Raw genomic sequence first — 22,345 nt, 5'->3', positions numbered from 1 at the left:
AGATATTTTAGATTTTAGCAGTGAGCCCAGTGTCTCTGATGTCATTGACATTGGGCTCACTTCCTTCCTGGACTACAATCCCCATAATGCTTTGGTGCGCTGCTCCTCTCCAAGGTTAATTAAAAGAGGTTAGGTTAGGAAGCGAAGACCGTACGGTGGACTCCATGTTGCTCCCTGGAAGGAAAGAAACATGCACAGTTGAGACCAGGAAGTTGTACATGCCCAAATGTGTGCATGTACAACTTCCAAAAAGGGGGAAGTGTCCCTGATGGAAGTGTTTGAGTCCCCGGGCTGTTAAAAGGTGTGTGTATGTATGGTGTATGTATATAAGGTGTGTTTTTGTATGGTGTATGTATATGCCAATTAGGCCGCACAAAGGCTTCATTGACAATGAATGGATAATTTTAAGTGTTTGTGTAAACACAAACATTGCGTAACAAAAACATTCAAGACGAAGGTGAGGGCGCAAATTTTGATTGGCCGGAATGGTATGATGTATGATGATGTACGATGATAAAAGCGCCCGTGTGAAGTGTCACACTGGTGTGATTTATTTTATGCATACAACTAAAAACAGTGAAAACCAACATGGATACTGTAATGGAACCTGATACAACTCAACTAATTGAGGTTGTAATTACTTGTGCGAGCACAAGTACTGTTTTCGGCTGTGTATGTCAGTGACACCCGACAATGCCGACATATTAGTGAGGCTAATAAAATGAGCAGGCAGGTGTGTTCTGGGGTGGAGTTTAAGGATCAACCTAACTAGTTTATTAAGTTTGTAACTTCTTTTTAAGGATATTAGGATTTGCAGGTATAATCAATATTGCGTTGAACAAGTGCTCAGCTACTATTTTAAGAGCTTAAAAGTGGGTATCCTTGTTACTTTTTGAGATTGACCTTTGAGATTATTAATTTTCTAATAACCACATGCTGATTTCTTCTGCACTAAGTAAGAGAGAGAGAGATAATAAGCAAGTCATCCTTTTGCTTTTCACCATCTTGGTGAGCAAGGAGAGATTATTTACAATTTAGCAGATGCTCTTACCAGAGTGCCAAAGTGCAATATTGAGAGATGATGTTTTCACTGGAACTAGTCCTGCATGAAGGTGGATGCACCCTTTGTTCCAGAACACTCACACACATGCACACTAAGGACAGCGTAGGGGAGGACGAATGGCTCAGGAGAACAAGAAACTGACCAAAGAACTGAGAGTCATTACACATACGGCATGTACACACATTTGCAGTAAGGTGTGTGATTGGCTGTCCTCATGGGTGTTTGACCGGATTTTTTTGTTTGTTCATCACAATTTGAGACTTTCAAATACTCTGCACAAAGCTGCTCGTGGTCCCAAACACGCAAGAACACAGCAGATACAGATATAGATCACACATATAGAAATCAACACTGCTATGGCAAGCTGAAACACATTTTGTATTTTTAAGTGTATGCTTAAGCAAGTAAAAGGTAACACACAATATGCATGGTCTCAAGACCAAGATGAAGGCATTGGCTGAAACGATATATTAAGCACTCAAATCCTATAAAGCCTACTTAGTTGACTGGAGTTCCACAGAGGTCTATAGGCCCACTCCTGTTTTCGCTCTACACTAAATATCTCACAGAAAATAGCACAAGCTTGTAGATCAGATATTTTCGCTGAATGTTCACTGCATAAAACGGACACTGTAAAAAAATGTTTTTGTCATCTACCAGTAGCAGTGGGGTGTGTGATATATTTTCTTTCTGTTATGTCTGTGGATCAGGATAGGTATGTGGTTCACAAGCAAACCTTCAGCCCATGTTCCAATGAATCCAATGTAGTTACTATTTAGTCACAAGCTCTTGTTAAATACTGTATTTATAAAACCAACAAACACACTTAACCACTTTCACTTAAAAGCATGTGATAGTAGACATGATATTGACCTGATACTCACTAGTCACTATGATATTATGTAGTGTGTGAGTGTATAAGGGCAGAGAAATGATGATATGAGAGTTGGATTTGAACTCGGGTCCTCACGCTTACTGGGAGCATATGGTGACCAGATGAACCACCAGGCACCCCCCAGTCTAACCACACGTGTGTGTGTGTGTGTGTGTGTGTGTGTGTGTGTGTGTGTGTGTGTGTGTGTGTGTGTGTGTGTGTGTGTGTGTGTGTGTGTGTGTGTGTGTGTGTGCGTGTGCGTGTGCGTGCGTGTGCGCGCGTGCGTGCGTGTGTGCGTTTTGCTGGCTGAGGTCTCTATGGGTCCTGAGTGGTCCCATTGTGTCCAGAGAGGCCAGCTGAGGTGCTGGCTTGCCCTGACAGATGGGACCACATATGGGTTATTTTAGCCCTCTCTGAGGGCTCAACACTGTATATTCCAGAACAGAGTTAAATTCACTGCACCCTCCTCATATACATTTTTTAAAGCACTGTATAGTCTCAATTGATACAATCATAGTAGTGACAAACCAGAAAAGGACCGGACAAGAACTTTATACTACATTAATTTTATTCTGAATTGCACTTAAGATGGTCTCTTAAAGGGATATTTCACTTTCAAAAAACCTTTTGGTCATTTTATCATCTACTCAGGCTTTTGTGAACACCCCAGAAAGTTTTGAAGTTGCTCGATTCAGTATTTAGATATTTGATATTCATTGTAGCTGCCCCGCCCGGCCGCCCCTTACTATTCAAACCCATTGTAACTTCAAACTCCATTTTAATCATGATAGATTTATCGAAAACACCCGTCCTTGTATCTGGTGACTGATATTGTCCATCTCGATGTTCTGGGCATCTTTGTAATGTTAGTGTTAGTAAAAAGCAGGTAAAAGAGTAACGTTTGAGGCAGACTAACATCAGTCACTCTACCGTTCACTAGAATAGGTGCACCTGGTGAGGGTTTAAACCCCGCAGCTATGTCGAGTCCGCCTAAAGGAAATACGTAAGCTGTGACCATGAGACCCGTTTCTGAATTCGTCTATAGCTATACAAGCTCGACCCGTCTAGTCGCCTAGCCAGCACACGCACGCACGCACGCACGCACGCACGCACGCACGCACGCACGCACGCACGCACGCACGCACACACACACACACACACACACACAATGATAGCTCACTTCACTGTTTCCAGAATCAAACAATTAAATTACGCCCCTCCATTATAGCATTAGGCGAGTTAAAGATATTAAGAAGTCCATGTTGAACCACAGGCCTAATTGAGAAAGAAAAGGAAATGCGAAATCAGAATACCTCGGGATCCAGATGAAACCTTTCCCTCAAATAAAATGAGAATTTTGAGGGAGGAGGAGGAGGAGGAGGAGAAGAAGAATACAACTTCTGATTACAAACGCATTGATAACATGAGGATTTTCTAATGGGCATTCTCTCAGTCTTCCTGACATTTTGTGCAATAGCATCCTGTCAAGATATGAAATAGTGAGCTGAGATATCGTCCCCCCCCCCCTCTTTGCAGCTTTGAAAAGAAAAAAGAAAACTCTGTTACCCAGGTGCCCTTGAGGTCAGGCATTCCAGAGGTGTTAATTAGCACTTGGTTGGACAGCTGCAACGGAGGAGAGAGCTGGGACAGATGACTCAACGTATTATTATGTTAACCCAAGGCTAATGCTAGACAACAGCCAGGCACATTCACATGCACGCTACACTGCTAATACACACAGCCAGTGGTAATAATGTGTGTATTTATGGTAATTTGTGCACACATTTATGCACATATTATATATACACACACACACAAGCACACCATACAGGTTTAATTCTCAAGTAGTGAGATAATGGATGAGCTCTTTCCCTCTCTTCATGTCACTCAGTCCACTCAGTCATGCAGTATCAATCATGTACAGTATGCAGTCTAAAAAAAACAAAAGTGTGTGTGTGTGTGTGTGTGTGTGTGTGTGTGTGTGTGTGTGTGTGTGTGTGTGTGTGTGTGTGTGTGTGTGTGTGTGTGTGTGTGTGTGTGTGTGTGTGTGTGTGCGCGTGTGCGTGTGTGTGTGTGTCTGCGTGCATGCATGTCTGTACATTTTAACACTGTGTACAAGGCCTGCCACAATTATTACATTACATTACCTAATGCAATTATTTCAGATAATTCCATGTTGAAAACTTTTGAAAATATGCAAACCAAAACAAACGCAGAAATAGCAGATCCAGCTAGTATGGATCGGCTATTTCTGCTAATTAAGAAAAAAGTTGAAAGTATTGAATAGTTATGGCCTATTTTGGCCCTATTACATTATTTATTTGGATTATTGGTATCAGTCCTTTATTTCACTCTATCCCTCCATCGTTGCTTCCAGTCATCACGGTTCTCCATACATCTGGTGCTTTGCGCTCCTGTGTCTCACCCCGTTTGCAACCAGATCTTATTGTCTCCACCAGGCCGAAGGCATGGGGAGAGAGTATGTTTTGCACTCCGTCCGTGTGTGTGTCCGTCCTTCCGTCCGTCTGTGTACAGCTAATCTCCGGCATCGTTAACCCGGTCGATGCCAAACTTTGCACACACACTCCCTGGATGCCAACGATGAACCTCTGCCCCACATCTTCCAGAACGGCCTGTTATAGCGCCACCATGAGGCAGCTTTTCACATTTTTTACCTAAAACTGCACCGATCTGCGTGAAACGTTGCATGCACACTCCCTAGAGGCCAAGGACAAACCTTTGACCTGCATTTTCCGCATCTGCCTTTTATAGAGCCACCAGGAGGCTGACTTTTGTAAAACACATTTTTTGATATTACTCCTCCAGATTCTGTCCAAAAATCTCACAAATCGTTACACAGTATCTCTATGGTCATGTGCTCAAGTCGGATCTGCAGATATTTCATATTCCATCCTAATTGGCTATAATTGGCTTTCACAGTTTGCAAGATTGCCCCGTTTTGAACAAAAGCCTCAAATCATGAACGCAGCATGCAATTTACGTGAAATCTTTCACACATTTTCTTACTAGGCTGAGGAATATATCCCACCCTTTTCACATTGGCCTGTTATAACGCCACCAACAGGTTGATTTTTGCAAAACACATTTTTGGAACAAAATGCCTCAAATCATCCAATTGCCATCAAAGGCGTATGAAGAAATGGCACCCTTTTCACATTGGCCTATTATAGCGCCACCAGGAGGCCACAACCTGACCTGCCCTGGTGGAGACCTGTGCACAGGTCTCCAGTTTTAATGATGTTTTGGAGACAATAAACACTGTCCTGTGGTTTTTATGTGGGTAATATGTGTTTTTAGATATTTTAGTATTTCAAAGTGTCCATGGAGTCCATGATGTCATGGTGGACACTGGGCTCACTTACTTCCTGGACTACATGTTGTCTCAGTAAGACAGCCCTCTCCCTATCCACAAGGAGGAGCAGTGCACCAAAGCATTATGGGAATTGTAGTCCAGGAAGGAAGTGAACAGTGTCCATGACATCATGGAGTCCATGGACACTTTGAAATACTGGACTAAAAACACAAATACTCACATAAAAACCCCAGGAAAGTGTTTCTTGTCTCCCAAACATCATTAAAATAAGATCTGGTTGCAAAAGGGGTGAAGTGGCCCTTTAATGGGACGTCCTCGTGACCGGTGCCCGTGTGTTGGTTCCCACAGCACTAGTTTGCTGGCTGGCATTGTCCTGCTAGTGTCATTCTCCTGGCTGCTATTTTCTGGCTCACCCTTGGCATATCATCCCAGAGATTCTTGTTGGTAACATGTGTACTCTTGATGATGTTAAGTATGGCACGCAGCATTCTGGTGTAGCACCCATCTAGAGACTTCTGCAGGTTTGGCTTCAGGGTCCAGCATTCACTGCATAGAAGAAGCTGAGTTTGGTTTGAGGGGGAGGTTGGAGTTCCATACACTGGCCATGCCGTTTAGGGCCCTCCATGCAAGTGCCTTTCTCACATTAATATCTTTCTCCATTGAGTTGACCATGAGCCCAGGTTTGAAGTCTTTGACTTCCTTCAGAGCAGTGCCTCCTGTTGTTGTCAGAGCCACCTCTGACATGCTCTGATGGGATGTTATTATAACTTTAGTTTTCTTGACAATCAGCCTGGAGGCCGCTTCGTCTGCTTAGTCCAGATCTGTCAGGACTACTGTGGGCGGGGTGTCGTCTCGACATCCTTGGTGTTATGGTGAAGCCAAGATCCTGCTCTCGTCCACTGATGGCCTTCCTTAACGTGTAGTCCAGGACTATGACGAAGAGGAAGGGAGCTAGGGTGTCCCCATGAAGTACCCTAGCTAAGATGTCAAACTCCTCGCTGTTGCCATCTGGGGCCACCACCTTGGCCCTTGTTCCTACATGTGTGTTCATTTGCACACGTGTGTGCAAATTAGTGTGACTGTCACACATGTACAATGATGGGTTGAGGGAGGCAGCCAATTATTCTGGAGCAGCGCTCTCACATCTATGAGCACAGCATGGCATCAAGATGAATGGGCAAGTACCCACGCACGCACGCACAAGCACGCGCGTCTCACACACACACACACACACACACACACACACACACACACACACACACACACACACACACACACACACACACACACAATCTGAATTCCATATATAACCCTTTAATGAATACTCTCAGTTCCACAAGCATTAGATCATATGAGTCACAATCTTTCCGCCAATCTTTCTGGGATGGAGGGATGGGAAAGGAAAGGCGAGCTGGAAGGAGAGGAAGTGGGTGAAAAGAATATGATCAACCAGAGAGAGAGGGAGGGAAAGTAGATGACACAAAATTAGAGAAGGCCTTTCACAATTATTACATAATCGACTAATCGCAATTATTCATAATACAGTATAATTATATATTGAATAGCATATATAATATAATAATTACAATCTACAAGCTTACAATGTGAACTTGACATTGGTCATTTCCTCTATTTAAAAAAGAAATGTAAGTATAAAGTTGTAAAATATTATATTTATCAGTAATATAAATCTTTTTTAATATACCGGTATTTAAGTTACCTATCATATCTTCCCTGTGCAAGTTGTGTGCCTAAAGCCCTAACCACACCAGAGGGTCGCCATGCAAACCGTTCCATTGCAACTCCTTGCAACATGCCATTGGGAATAATGGTTGCAAGTAGTCGCAAGGAGTTGCATGGCGACCCACTGGTGTGGTTATAGGGCTTAAAACGCAAACTGTCAATTATTCGTCAAGTAACATTTTATGAATGTGACAGTGAGAGGGATGAAAGAGAAATGGTGAGCAGGACACGGATGGAGAGAGAGCAAATGAGGTAGAGTGCGAGAAGAAAGGGCTGATATAGGTGAAAAATGAGCCGATGGGGGGGTTGCACAGTACAAATCGTGAGTGTCAATTTCACTTTGAGAATGTAAAGACAAACAGATTTACACTATCAGAGTTCAATTAGAACTAACAATTGTACATTTCAGATCTACAAGCTTACTCAATAAATTGACTTAGTACTGAAGTAAATATATGTTGTTACTGTCCACCACTGGTTTCTTGGCTTTTCTGCCTTTATTGATAGTATCAAGTGAATATTGACAGGAAAGAGGGAGAGAGAGACACACTGTCAGGCCAAAGCCTATATGTGGCATGCACCAGGACCCCTCGGCCAGCGGGTGCCCCAGCATTCAAATCTCTAACTTAAATTGTTAACAGAGAAGTTATGCTCTCAAAATAGACCACCAAAATAAGCTGTGGTTATTATGTAACAGCTTGATTTGGACGCGGATCCAATGAAGTGTGCCTGAGGTGTAAATGTAAACACTGGGCAGAGGATCCAGGATCCATCATGTCACTCGCTATCTGGCCTGTCCTACTTGCCATATAGCGAGTGACATGATGGCAGTGTTGATGTTGTTGACTGAAACTAAAACTAAAAATGTTCGTCAACTGCCCTTTTTCACTGAGGAAAACAAAATAAAAACAAAATAAAAATGAGCTACGATGACTAAAACTATGACTAAATATACTGACAATTTTGTCAACAAATAAAAACTAGATAAAAACTAAGCTATGATGACTGAAACAAGAGTAGAACAATAAAGAGAATTTAATGTTTGTTTTACATCACCATTACATCACCTAATCAACATGAGTTAGACTTTAATATATCGCCCCTCACTTCACACGGGTGTGATTTATTTTTATTTTTTTGTATCTAATGTATCAACTTTTCTTTTTGGCGTGTTTATCCATGAATGTGGATATGTACATCCATCCATCCATCTTCAACCGCTTATTTGTAGTCTGGTTACATGGGCAACAGCTCCACCAAAGAGCTCCAGACTTAAGTGGTTGACACCCAGCACAATGAAACATACACATAGTACATTTAGCCAGAAGCTTATGTTTCATACATAGAAAAATGTCAAAACCTACTGTGTAATGAAAGGTAGAAAAGAAAAGCAGCGCACCGTGGCCCAAAATGTTACAATGTTTATTCATGCGGGCCTCGACGCGTCATCATGCATCGTGTTTTCGTTCAAAGGAAGTAATTAATTATGGACTTTTGATACACAAAAAATTACATTTTCCCATTGTTTTGGCATAGATTGGATTAGCCCTGGTCCAGTGCTTACAGCGAGTCTCTCTCTGACGCCCTGTGGAAGTCCCTTCCGCAGCCCTCTGGTCACATTCTCACTCCCGTGCGCGGGTTTTCAAATACCAGCAAATAAACAAAACGACGTAACTACTCACCGAAACAAAGCCTGCTAAACCTTGGTAAAAGTCTATTCTCGTAGCTGGGAAGCGTCTCAGGTCCCCAGCTTCTCTCTAAATGCACTTTGTGCCATTTTAATAACGCAATGTACAATGAATTTACCGGGCAGAGTAATTTCTTCTACTACGGCATTTCCGGGTTTTGCCTGCGCCGATCTGGTTGGATTTATTTTATTTAATGATTAAAATAGTGCATTTTAGAGAAGCTGGGGACCTGAGACGCTTCCCAGCTACGATAATATACTTTTTCCAAGGTCTAGAAGGCTTTGTTTCGGTGAGTAGTTACGTCGTTTTGTTTATTTGCTGGTATTTGAAAACCCGCGCACGGGAGTGAGAATGTGACCAGAGGGCTGCGGAAGGGACTTCCACAGGGCTAAGATTGGATATGCTCTAAAAGTGTGAAAAACATATTTTTCACTGGACAGCAATTATGTATCCATTTAACCCAGTGGGAGTGTGTCATTATATTAGGTTTCCATCATGCTCGCTTGAAGCACACTTAGGTAATTGTGCTCCTATTCAGGCACACCATTTAAATGGCTTGGTTGAATGCTTCTGAAAGTTCTTCTGATTGTAATTCTACTTCGTCAATGTTCAAGTATGTTATTTCAGTATATGGACTGCTGAGCTTAATAACAGCCCTGAAATTCAGAGCACCTGATTGCACCTCTTGAATTGTTAAACGGTGACCCCAAGTTACAAGAATCAGTTGAGAGAAACCACGTCAGAGTAGTTGAACAGAGAAGTTCTATAACTAGAACAATGTTGTCTTGTTAGTCTATAGGCTACTAGCCTGGTAAACCAACCACCCTGGAAGTAGGCTACTGCATGGGTTCAGTTGGTTGAACTGGACATTGGTTCAATCATTTGGTGTTGTCTTGTTGTACTGTACTGGGATCAGTAGTTAAACAGGATGCAAGCGTCGATATTTCTGTGACTGGTTATGGTTCCAAATACATTTGCAGATTCAATCAAAACATGTTCCATTCCTGGATGTATTTCTTACAATTGTGTTTTTTATCAAAAGGATGACAGAAAATGCTATGTGAAATATATTTTTTAGATTAGATGGAAAGAAGTAAAGGGCTAAAATAATTGTCAGACTAAAATGTCAACAGTTTTTGTTGACCAAAACTAGACAAATACATTTACGGATTATTGGACTAAGATTAAGACTAAAATGCTCGACTTTTAGTCGACTAAAACGTGACTAAATAAAAATAAGATGAGTTCGACTAAATACTATAAAAACTAACAACGGTGATTGAAACTGGACTAAGACTGAGACTAAATTTAAAAATAGCTGACAAAAACAACACTGCATGATGGTTATGTGGTCATTAAGTGACCTGATAGATTTGCGACAGTAACTGTACTGTTGCAAATATATCAGGTCACTTAATAATTTTCCACATGAATCCCAGTGTCTCTATTCTGGGGGAGAACATTTGATGAAAATAGCTATAACAAAAGCTCACAACGTGTCGCAATGCGATGCATGAGCTTGTACATCTGTGATTTTTGGTGAAGAGATTAGCTGTTGAGGGGAAACAAAGTAGCTGACCTATTTGAGCCCTGGGTAAGAATAATTGTAGTATGTCTCTTCATCAGTGATTAACTATATACTGTAGTGTTGAGGGTCCATTTTTAAGCCCTAACCTAAGGGTCGAGACTGTTTTAGCGTTGTCCCAGCGGTGTGATATGTCCTGTTGCACGTTGACGCACGTTATCCCAAGTTGTCCAACTTGCCCAAGTGATTCAATGCATGGAATTCAATGGCCCAAACCACACCAAAGGGTGCAACTCCTTGCAACCGTTTGGACTCAAGGAGTTGCATGGCGACCCTTTGGTGTGGTTAGAGCTTTACACTGTCGGTTAAATGAACACTGCATTTTACTACAGTCCTCAGAAATATCATCATGTTGATGTAATTTAGGAATGAAGGGAAAATTTACGTCATCTTGACCCTAGCACAAACATTAAATGCCGTTAACAATAAAGACATGTTCTTAATGTGATGCTCATGCATCACATTAAGAACATCCGCTTCCCAGAGCTCCTCCACTCACACTTGCATGACGCACATCTAACAAGATGGGAAATCAATAGCTACATTAGATCATGATTGTCAATTTGTCGCTGAATGCCTGCAGCCTAATTATCTTCCCTGTTCGTTGGCTTGATGGGAAAAGCCTCCCGACCCCTGCAATAGACATGGTAATACTGTCTCCCTCCCACCCATGGAGGGCTGGAATGTAATTAAAAATCTATAAGCGGTTATGATGATTTACAGAGGGATGGAGCGGTAACAAGATCACTCTGCACTCTTCACGCAGCGGGCACAGCAGCACCAGTTAATGACCCGGTGGACGAGTGTATATGCAGTAGACCAGAGCTTGTTGTTGTGAGCCCTTTAGGCCTAGTATAGTCTCGTATAGACAAATGCCTATTGCCTACTTGCAGGAGCAGTGGCGGAAATAGTTTGTACGACACGACAGACAATGCAGCTGTTCACGTTTGTGGAGGCCCCTAGCTCTGGTCCATAGCTCTAATGCGTTGCATTTAGCGCATTAGAGCTATGGACCAGAGCTAGGAGGCCCCTATGGGCAGAAGTGGTTTAGAGGTGCGCTCCAGAGTCCCCTAAACATACGATTGAAATGTGGGTATGGTTGGATGGCGCATTACTGCATTCACGATATATATTCAAGGAAACATATACTCACTGTAGTAGTGTGGGTGCTCGGCTAAGGAGGGCTCCGCAAGGGAGCGTGATTTCACCGGTATTGTTCACGCTGTACACAAGCGACTGTAGGAGTGAGTCAGATAACACCTGTATTGTTACATTTGCAGACGACACAGCTATTGTTGGTCTGATTGAGGATGATGAGATAAGCTATCGAAGAACAGTGGATGAGTTTGCTGGTTGGTGCAGGAGTAACTTCCTTCAGTTGAATATTAAGAAAACTAAGGAGGTCATATTTGACTTTAGGACTGGTGCTCATGCACACCAGGAAATAGTCATAGGTGGGGATGAGGTAGTGATTGTGGAGGAATACAAGTACTTGGGTACAACGATTGATTCCAAGCTGACGTGGAATTCCAACACTCATGCCATCTATAAGAAAGGTCAGCAGAGGCTGCATTTTATGCTCAGACTGAGACAGTATAACGTGGAAAAAAATGTAATGGCACTCTTCCATCGATCCTTCGTGGAGAGTGCATTGACATAAAATCATCGTGTCCAGCAAAATAGCTGGGGTACGATTTGAGAGTATGATATCAATGTATGAGACCCAGGTACTCAGGAAGGGGAAATTACTAGGGATAGAACACACCCGTTACACAACTAATACCATCTTTTACCATTAGGGCGACGGTACACATGAAGTACATTCTCTGCAGGCTATAGGGCTTCAAGATCGTTTGTTCCCATAAGTATAGGCTTTATGAACAAGCAAGCCCCATTTCAGCTCCGTGCATAAAATGTAATGTGATACCTCTTGGAAGTTGTTGGAACTATCACTGGTGAACCCATAGCCTTTTGTTAGCATTGCATTAGCATATGCGTTTCTTTTATTGTCAATGTACTGTGTGATCTGTTTGTATTGTGCATGTGTTTTTTGTATCCTGATGACTGCTTGGCACAAAACAAATTTCTGAAAGGACAAATAAAGTCTATCTATCTATCTATCCATCCATCCATCCATCCATCCATCTATCTATCTATCTATCTATCTATCTATCTATCTATCTATCTATCTATCTATCTATCTATCTATCTATCTATCTATCTATCTATCTATCTATCTATCTATCTATCTATCTATCTATCTATCTATCTATCTATCTATCTATCTATCTATCTATCTATCTATCTATCTATCTATCTATCTATCTATCTATCTATCTATCTATCTATCATCCAGAACATCCAGTAATGGAGTGGTTGCTTGCACCACTCAAAAAGGTAGAGCCCACACATCAAAGATGTAAAAGATAGGATACAATTTCAAAATGGACAACTTTGCAATAAAGAAGTATATTTTACTGTCTTTGGTGTGCGCCTGTGCGGGCCCTACCTTTCTGAGCATTCACGATATACAGTTTGGCATTTTTTGTAAGAAGTTTGTGAACGCAACTGCAGTGACACATGACTTGACTCACATGACACGCCTTCGGCAACAAACTGTGACATTTGTAGCATGTGTGGTTCCTCCTAAGCGTAATCGCATTTGGCTCTGTGTTGTCCAGAGGCCCCTAAATGTGTGATTCAGATTTGGGGTGGACATTCTTCGTTGACCTACTGGGACTGTGTGACGTGTGTGCAAAGTTTCATGCCGATCGGTTGAGCGGTGCCCGAGATGAGGTGTTTACTGTCAGACAGACAGACAGGCTAATGGGAGTGCTATCTTATAATGAGGAGTCCTCACTAATGCGCTCATTATAAGATGGCACAATTTCTCACCGAGGACCAATTTTATGAAGATAAGGTTAAAAATGGATGAAGTGCTCCTTTAAATTGTGTGATGGTGTGTCACGCTGAAAATCTACAAGCTGAAAATGTGTCTGACAGGCATTAGTGGTTTTAATCTGCCACAGGTTAGTTTTAATCTGCCATGTCGGGAGCCAAGGGTTGGTTCTAACCTGCCACGCATATCGGGAGCCACGGGTGAGTTGCCGGCCACCACCAAGATACCCATGTACCTGTCTAAATATTTCCTTAATGTCAACGAAGTCCACACACACAACAAACACCAGAGGGAGTTCAACAAACCATGTGCAACCCAGATTCGGCACAAACAAGGGACTAAATTAATTTCGCTCCTATGCCACCAAAATGTGGAACGCCATACCAACAGTCATTAAGACGTGCAAATCCCTTGACTCCTTCAAAACCGCTCTCAAATTGCACCTACAAACGGCTGCAATTTGAAACTGGCCTCCGTAAAATCTGAATGCCCTACCCACCCCTTTTTCCCCCTCACTGTATATGTTTTTTTCCCCTTTTTACCTCCTCTATGATGATTTCTTGCTTTTGGCTATATAGAAGTGTATATTTGTACGTCTCTAAATGTTATGATGAATTGAACATTGTGGACCCTATTGTAAACAAGTGTAATGCTGGCCTGGGCCGTGGCTCAGCGGTCCAGGCACCTTGGCCGTTAGCCCGTGTCTGGCAGCGTGCCGCGGTTTCGACTCCCGAAAAAAAACAAGTGTAATGCTTTATGGTGTCGTCCACAGTTAACAGTCTTGTATTGAGTTGTACTTGAAATCTACTGTAATTCTCCAAACTGTTAATACATTCTTCAATCAATCAATCAAACGGGTAAGTTGTAACCAGCTACGCATGTCGCGAGCAACGGTGTTGTCGGACTAATGCCTGTCGGACTGTTAGTATGTCTAACCATTACCAACGTATGCACCCAATGCACTCTTAGTGCTTAGGTAAGGTGGATCTTCCCTCTTCAAAGATTACGAAATTGCCCTGCACAAAATAATATTGTTTGTTTACTCACCTGACTCCCAAGATAGCATGTTCAAAATTTCAGAACAAGTCTCATTAAGTGCACGGCCAACCCAACTATGGGAGCCATTGCCTCAGCGCGCTATAAGAATCCCTCTGCCTCTCGGGAACTGGACAGATCGCACTCATTGGTGGCACTCTTTTTAATTACCATTCCATGGTCGCCTCCAGATGCACACTGCAAAAACACTCTCACAGTTAAATGAACACTCAGGACTTTGGACTTCAACAGCAACAAATCATTGCTAACTAGGCCAAGTCCTGCTTAGAAGTTTGTGGCCAAAAGCAGAATGTGTGGCAAGAGAAGACAGAAAGCGATCGAGGGACAGATCCTGTAAGATTGATATTCTCTGCATTCTCTCTAATTGGACACAAATAACTACAGTCGTAGGCGTAGGGGTTTCTCCCATTTCGCCCTTGCTGGATTTCTCTGTGGATTGGGGTGAGGGGAAAAAGAAGAAAGAAACCTGTGTGTGTGTGTGTGTGTGTGTGTGTGTGTGTGTGTGTGTGTGTGTGTGTGTGTGTGTGTGTGTGTGTGTGTGTGTGTGTGTGTGTGTGTGTGTGTGTGTGTGTGTGTGTGTGTGTGTGTGTGTGTGTGTGTGTGTGTGTGTGTGTGCATATGAGCATGCATGATCCTGTGGGCTTCTCTATTGCCATGGTCTCTGAGGGAAAGATGTGATGTGCCTAACAGTGTTTTCTCTCACAAACTCCGTCAGAGGGAGAGGATATTCAATGTTTCCCTGGGAAAACAAGGAAAACCTGCCTTACACTGCAAGGGAGAGAGGGAGGGGGGAGCGAGGGAAAGCTATAAGACAGAAGAGATGCTGGCTGATAGGCTGAAAAACGCGGTTTTGGCAAAGGATCCTCTATACTAGCCTGGCTAATAAGCCAGACTCAAATCACACTGTCGTGTGGTATTTGAGTCTGGAGATGCTGTGTATGGATCTTGTTTCCCGGGGGGCGGGTTCAAACATTTTCTCTTTGACGCAATTGGTTAGAGCTACTGTCAGTCAAAGGTCTCAAGCATTGAACGTCACTGTACCAAAACCCGCCCATATTGCATACCGTGTCCCGATTGGCCACACCAGTTCTCTGGTGTAGGAAATGGGCGTACAATTGAGCCTCTCCAGACCGTAATCCGCCGGCAGGCAATTTTTTTTTGCCAACGGCTGATTCGGTCTGGCTTATTAGCCAGGCTACCTATACGGCACAGAATGTTCCATGACAATAGAATTCCCAAGTTCCCCTTTAAGTATCATGTAATACATTTGTGAGAATGTGTCTATTGCCCTTTCAAGCCTGTGGCAATAACAAGGTTACATTGTATTATAAATAACTAATACACACACAGGGGTATATTACTGTAGTTTGCAGGAAGACAGATCAGCCAATATTTAAGCAAGTTTATTAAATTGAAATACACGCTTAGAGAAATGTGTCCATCTCTCTGTTTCCCTCTCTGGTTCAGTCTGCCTCCATAGTGTAGAATAGATGCTGGCGCAGTCTTGGGGCCCTATAGTGCAGAGCAGCTGTCCCTGTCATCTCCAGCCGAGTGATCGTCTGTCCGGTCAGCCTGCAGTCTGCTGGCACAGGACAAAGCTCCATCCTTGTGATGGAGCTGTCCTGTGCCCAATGGCCAGGAGAGGCCCCACTGTGGAGCTGCACCACAGAGCTGATTGAACTATCATCTCCACCCGGCCCGAGAGCATTAGGCCCACATCCAATCCCATTAGGCCAACTTCCTCTTTCTCACAAACACGCACGCACGCACGCACGCACGCACGCACGCACGCACGCACGCACAAACGCACGCACACACACACACACACACACACACACACACACACACACACACACACACACACACACACACACACATTGTGTTGCAAATGAGATGAATTTGCTGTACACCATCCCGCCTGTCTGTGATTGCTATCATCCATCATCACGATAAATAATAATAATGTTCATTGATCTTACATAGCTTTTCAGACTCCTTGCACTCCTTTCCTTTTCTTTCCTTTTTATCTCCTCTCTTCTCCTCACCTCACCTCCTGCCTAAGAGCAGGAGGTGTGGAGGAGAGAACCATTCTGGGTTGATCTGCCAGAGATGATGAAGTTTGCATGGAGTGGAGAAAATATTGGTGGAAGCTTAACCTCTGGAGAGGGGAGAGCTGAGGATTATAGTTTAGGCAGAGTGGGCCGCCATGATGTGCAACCCCGGGCAGGATCCCCCTCTGATAGGAGATTAGCTCTGCATTAGCAAGGTCCCGGCAGGCAACACACGCATGCACACGTTATTCCAAATCTCCTTCTTTTTCCGCTGCCTTTGTTTACTTCTTTAATTAGCATTCTACCTGTCTTTATCCAATGGTTTCATGGGATTCCGTCAGTCCTAACATGCCCTGAACACACACTTTGTTCTGGTCTATATTCCGCTATCTCTTGCTCCTACAAGTTGTCAAATCAAATGAGCTGTGATGTGTCAACATCATATGGAGCAGACTGTAACAAAGGTCTAAACTTAAGTGTAAAATCAATTGCCCTCATTATAAGAGCTTGCTTATTATAGACAACTTTACTCGTAGTCAACAGGCCCACAGTAACCTACAGGTTGAACACACAATAAAGTGTAGACATGGAACAAAGATGATTACCCACATGAACACTAGCATCCCTATTGTGGGCATTTCACAATTCGCTGAAAATAGCCGAGCAGTCCGCTATTTTTTGGTGAAGACTAGATTTGATGTGGACAGGGAAGAAGGTGCCATGCAGAAGTACATGAGGGACCCCGATCAACAGGGTTAACCACAACTGCCTAATTTTTATCTGCCATCAGGGTCTAAACTTTAAGTAATTTAGTAAACTCATGCCTAAACTTAACCTGCCAATAGTCTAAACTTAAGTAAATTAAATTAATTGCGTACTTTGCTTAATTGCTTATGCTTTGCTGCCACCCTGCTCTTTTGTCTCTGTGGTAGTATATGGGAGTGAGTTTACCGCACTGTCTCTGTAGTGTATATCAATGGAGAGCAATCTCTCCCACACAAGCAGACACAAACGGCAGGCAGCGGAGCCACCGCCAAAGCTGACTCCACCTGAATCGTGACTTGTGAGAGGCACTCGTCAGTACTGCGAGGAAAGGGCGGCACCCATTGCATCGTTAGCTATGTTAGCCGTGTAAAAAAGACAACATTTTGTAAAAAGGAAAAACATACTGTACATTCATATTTTACCACACTGTAAAATTCCAGTGTTCATTTAACTCTAAGAGTACAACGTTTCGATGTATCAGTCACATCTTCGCCATGACCTGACGAAGATGTGACTTATACATCGAAACGTTGTCGCTTTTTTACTTGCACCCTGATAATGAAATAAAGGCTTAAACTGTCTGAGTTGCTCCAGTGCCTCCTTTCCTCCTGTAACCTGTCCTGCCTCTGAGATGCACCAGACTGGCCTGCCATAGGCTAGAGGTGTGGTTGGAACTCCCTTCTGCGACAACATTACAGTGTCAGCATGTAAGGGTTAGGAGGTGGACAGAGGATGCTAAATGCAGCTCCATACTGCACCTCTACCACACTATCGCTCTCTGCACTCACTTAACCTCACCAGATTCCTCCAGGGCCAGCTCTGTTTGGAGCGGAGGCGTTTGCTGACTCCACCAAAAGGCTGCGGGGGCTTGGGATGGCCCAAACAGCAAAGAAATAACAAGCAACAACCCCAGTAAAGCTCTTAAATCTCCAGCTAAGCTCCAGTGTCTGAGTGGCTTTGTCCAAAAGCTAATTCAGGACTCGGATTGTAGCACTTCGAAGAATCAGAATCTAAACACATTTTTAAGCTGTTAGTTGAGATAAATTCAGGGGTCCAAGACCAACTGAAAATAATTGTATTAAGCATATGAGAACTCATCATCAATCATGAAAACAATTCATAACAAGCTGGCACATATGTAGTATTATGTACACACATTATTGGAATTGTTCTGCGATTATGCTCTGATAAGATATTCTGTATGCAGCATCACTACGTCTCCCAGTCTCATGAAGTGTAAGATAATAAAAGGGTTCGATTTTATATTCATTCTGGAATAATGCCTATGCAACACTGCCAACATTCCTTTCCTCATACCTCAAGATGGTACTTTGTATGGCATTGAGAAATGGTGTCAGTTTGGCGGGGAACAGAAGTTGGATTGGACCATCCAATATCTACTCAGCTCCAACAACAGTGGATTCATATGTGCAGCGCAGCCAAAAAGGTTCAATACGGTTCAATTAGTCACTCCTGATGATCTGTCAGAGATAGAGCAGCATTGGAGCCAACAGTCAATATTTCAGAGAACCTTCTGTACTGCACTATTTTTCATTGACCCAGCAAACCACCTATATTATATGGAGCCTATCATTCATAGATCACTAAGCTTATAGCTGCACTCATGCCAGAATAAAAAAAGAAAAGGCGTACTTGACATGTTGCCTGCGTTATAAAAAACTATCATGATATTAAAGGCTTAAGTATTATGTTAACATGGGATTTCAAATAGGAGATAGACTGTTCTTGAAACGATTCACCGGCAGAAAATAACTGTACTGTTTTCATTGATCATGGTACAGAGTTGCACAACAAAACAGCTTGACTTGCGAGCAGAGAACAAACATGATACAAGATTGAGGCAGGTTAATGGTGCTGTTTTGGATGTACAGAATGGGTTCATGATGCTCTTCTCTACTGCAGCCAGTTTTTAATGTAACAATTCAATTCACAATGTCACGATACTACAAGTACAAAAACAAGAGCACGAAAAGTTTTATTTAACTAGGGAAATACAAACTACAAGTTTGGGGAATAGGCAGATGGCTATAATGGAGAAATAACAAGAGCACACTTGGAAAGGGAAGCAATAAGGAGGCGAAAAAGTGGCACAGTGGAGTATGCAAACAACCATTAAACTGACCGTGATACTGACATTAAACTGACCATGATATACTGACATTAAACTGACATTAAACTGACCATGATACTGACATTAAACTGACATTAAACTGACCATTATACTGACATTAAACTGACATTAAACTGACCATGATACTGTCATTAAACTGACCATGATACTGACATTAAACTGACCATGAAACTGACCATTAAACTGACCATGATACTGACATTAAACTGACATTAAACTGACATTAAACTGACCATGATACTGACATTAAACTGACATTAAACTGACCATGATACTGACATTAAACTGACATTAAACTGACCATGATACTGACATTAAACTGACATTAAACTGACCATGATACTGACATTAAACTGACCATGATACTGACATTAAACTGACCATGATACTGACCATGATACTGGCATTAAACTGACATTAAACTGACCATGATACTGACATTAAACTGGCCATGAGACTAACATTAAACTGACATTAAACTGACAATGATACTGACATTAAACTGACATTAAACTGACCATGATACTGACATTAAACTGACCATGATACTGACATTAAACTGACCATAATACTGACCATTAAACTGACATTAAACTGACATTAAACTGACCATGATACTGACCATGATATACTGACATTAAACTGACCATGATACTGACATTAAACTGACCATAATACTGACCATTAAACTGACATTAAACTGACATTAAACTGACCATGATACTGACCATGATATACTGACATTAAACTGACCATGATATATACTGAGTACTGACATTAAACTGACCATGATACTGACATTAACCTGACCATGATATATACTGACATTAAACTGACCATGGTACTGGCATTAAACTGACATTAAACTGACCATTAAACTGACCATTAAACTAACATTAAACTGAGCATGATACTGAGCATGATACTGACATTAAACTGACCATGACACTGATGTTATTTGATACTAACATGATACTGACCATATTATCATGATACTGACCAAGATACTGACAATGATACTGACCAAGATACTGACCATGATACTAACTTTGATACTGACCATGACACTGACCATGATATGACTATGATAATGTTCATTGTTTTATTAATTAAATGTAATGCTCTGTTACACGTTATTCATTGTTTTACAATAGGCTAATAACTAATAATGTAACCCCCACAGGGATTCCTGCACTCGGGGACGAACCGCGCGCACACACACGCACACACACACACGCACGCACGCACACACACACACACACACACACACACACACACACACACACACACACACACACACACACACACACACACACACACACACACACACACACACTTGCAATTCCGTGTCTCTGTCACAGCACTAAGTACCGAGGAGATTAATTTAGGAGTTTAATCGTGAAGTGCATAATAGGCTAGTCTTAAATTGCCACGAAATTAGGATCGAGCTGCTTATCTTTAACAACACTACTGAAGGCAGTTTATTATCATACACAATGACTTTAGTGGCAGCTGTGGGCTATGTCACATAATTTGGGGACTTGTCTTGGATATTATAGCAAGCGTGCGCGCTCGTTCGCGCGTGCGCGCGCGAGAGAGCTGCGCGTAATGATGAAAGTGTCTCCACTCTCCACTGTGTTCGTGTACAGAATGCCCATCTGTTGTGAGCGTCGGATCAACCCAAAACGCCATGCAGTCTCGACGAGTCTTACCGCAGAGCAGCTGCATCCAGGCGCACGTTTTGTAGACAGTGGCGGTGTTGCAGAAGAAAAACAACGCGAAGCAAGCAATGCAGGTCAAGATGAGCACCATGGACATCAAAACGAAGAAGGAGGCTGCCTTGAAAGCGCCCGAGGGGATGTTACTGAAATCGGCGAAGGTCCCTTGACATGTGAGCTCCCGGTTGGAGGTCCCGGTGCCCACACAGTAGTGAAACAAGCCGAAGTAACCGGCGTGCGGGGTGTTCATACTGTCCCCAACCCAGTAGGGTTGAATGAACACTACTACATTGATAATGGCCAAACATATGGTAAATATGGCCCAAAGGACCCCGATGGCCCGTGAGTTCCGCATGTAGTTGTCATTGTACAATTTGGAGGCTTCTTGCGAAGGCAGCATTTTTCCCTCACAGCTGTTTTAGTCCGGTGTTCCCTCCTTTTGATATCCGCTGTCACCAACGGAGCTGAGAAGCTGAAACGAGAAAGACGCTCCAGCGGCTCCCAGGAGAAAACAAAGGTCCACTGGTCCCCCAGAGCAACCGATCGGTCCGAAATATAAAAACTGCCCTTGTACGATTCTGTCACACTCACATCACACATTCAAAGGATTTCCAAATCAATCAGTTCAGTTGCGAAGCGTAATTCAACAACAGCGATGGGAATGGGAAAATCCTCCCTCCTCCGTCCTCCCCTCTCAACGCGTAAAAAAGACAGAGTTCGCATAGCCAAAATCAATGGTAAAAGAATGACGAGATAAGAGCCATTTTGAGTTGTTCATCTATATACTGCACTGGCTATACGTCTTAATGTTAAAGCCAAGGTTGGTATCGATTCGTCTCCCCATTAGACGACCCCCACCGTTTCAAAGGAGAGACGGAGACGAGCTCATTAAGCACTGAAGAGCTTCTCCGCAAACAAGAGAGAGATCTAGAAAAACGGAGGATTTGTTACAGGCGCATGGTGTCGATATATGCTATCGCCCAAAAGGAGCGATATGCGTATACGTCCTTTTAAGAGAGAAAAAGGTGCATTTTGACTTCAGTCATCTGTCATCCCATACTGAAACGGTTTGAAACCCCAGCTACGTGCTTCTCCTGCTCTCAACTCTGGATGATATAGTATTCACCCACTCTTTCCTGCCTTGCCTTAATTGAGTCTGCGCGCACCCGCACTCGAGTACGGCGAGGGATTCCAGACCAGAGGCTCGCCAATGCTCGCACACGTTTTGAAATTTTAATATTGCAGATCAGGCAATAAATACGATAAGGTGATATGGTTTGTGCCGAAAATACGTCTTCAATCTCTGCAGATAATATCTCAGAAGTTTGATCACAATTCACAAACATAAGGCGAAGTTTATTAACTATAAACATCTTCCCATATTATTTACCCGGCCGTAACACGCACGCACGCGCGC

At 42.8% G+C, this 22,345-nt stretch overlaps 1 protein-coding gene across 1 annotated transcript in view; it reads right to left on the bottom strand.

Moving 5' to 3' along the window:
• lhfpl4a (LHFPL tetraspan subfamily member 4a) overlaps positions 1-21,328 on the bottom strand; it is a gene marked incomplete at its 5' end in the record, with an annotated part of 42,570 nt that extends 21,242 nt beyond the window's left edge. The window contains one exon of the mRNA XM_079509514.1: positions 20,923-21,328. Within this exon, the coding sequence (XP_079365640.1) occupies positions 20,923-21,328 (406 nt within the window). The remainder of the gene's footprint in view (positions 1-20,922) is intronic.
• Between the last annotated feature and the right edge of the window lie 1,017 nt (positions 21,329-22,345).

Source organism: Electrona antarctica (genome assembly GCF_951216825.1).
Source record: "Electrona antarctica genome assembly, chromosome: 9".
NCBI classification, from domain to species: domain Eukaryota; kingdom Metazoa; phylum Chordata; class Actinopteri; order Myctophiformes; family Myctophidae; genus Electrona; species Electrona antarctica.
Note: the sequence above shows the minus strand (reverse complement) of the source record. Positions and strands in the feature narration are given on the sequence as shown.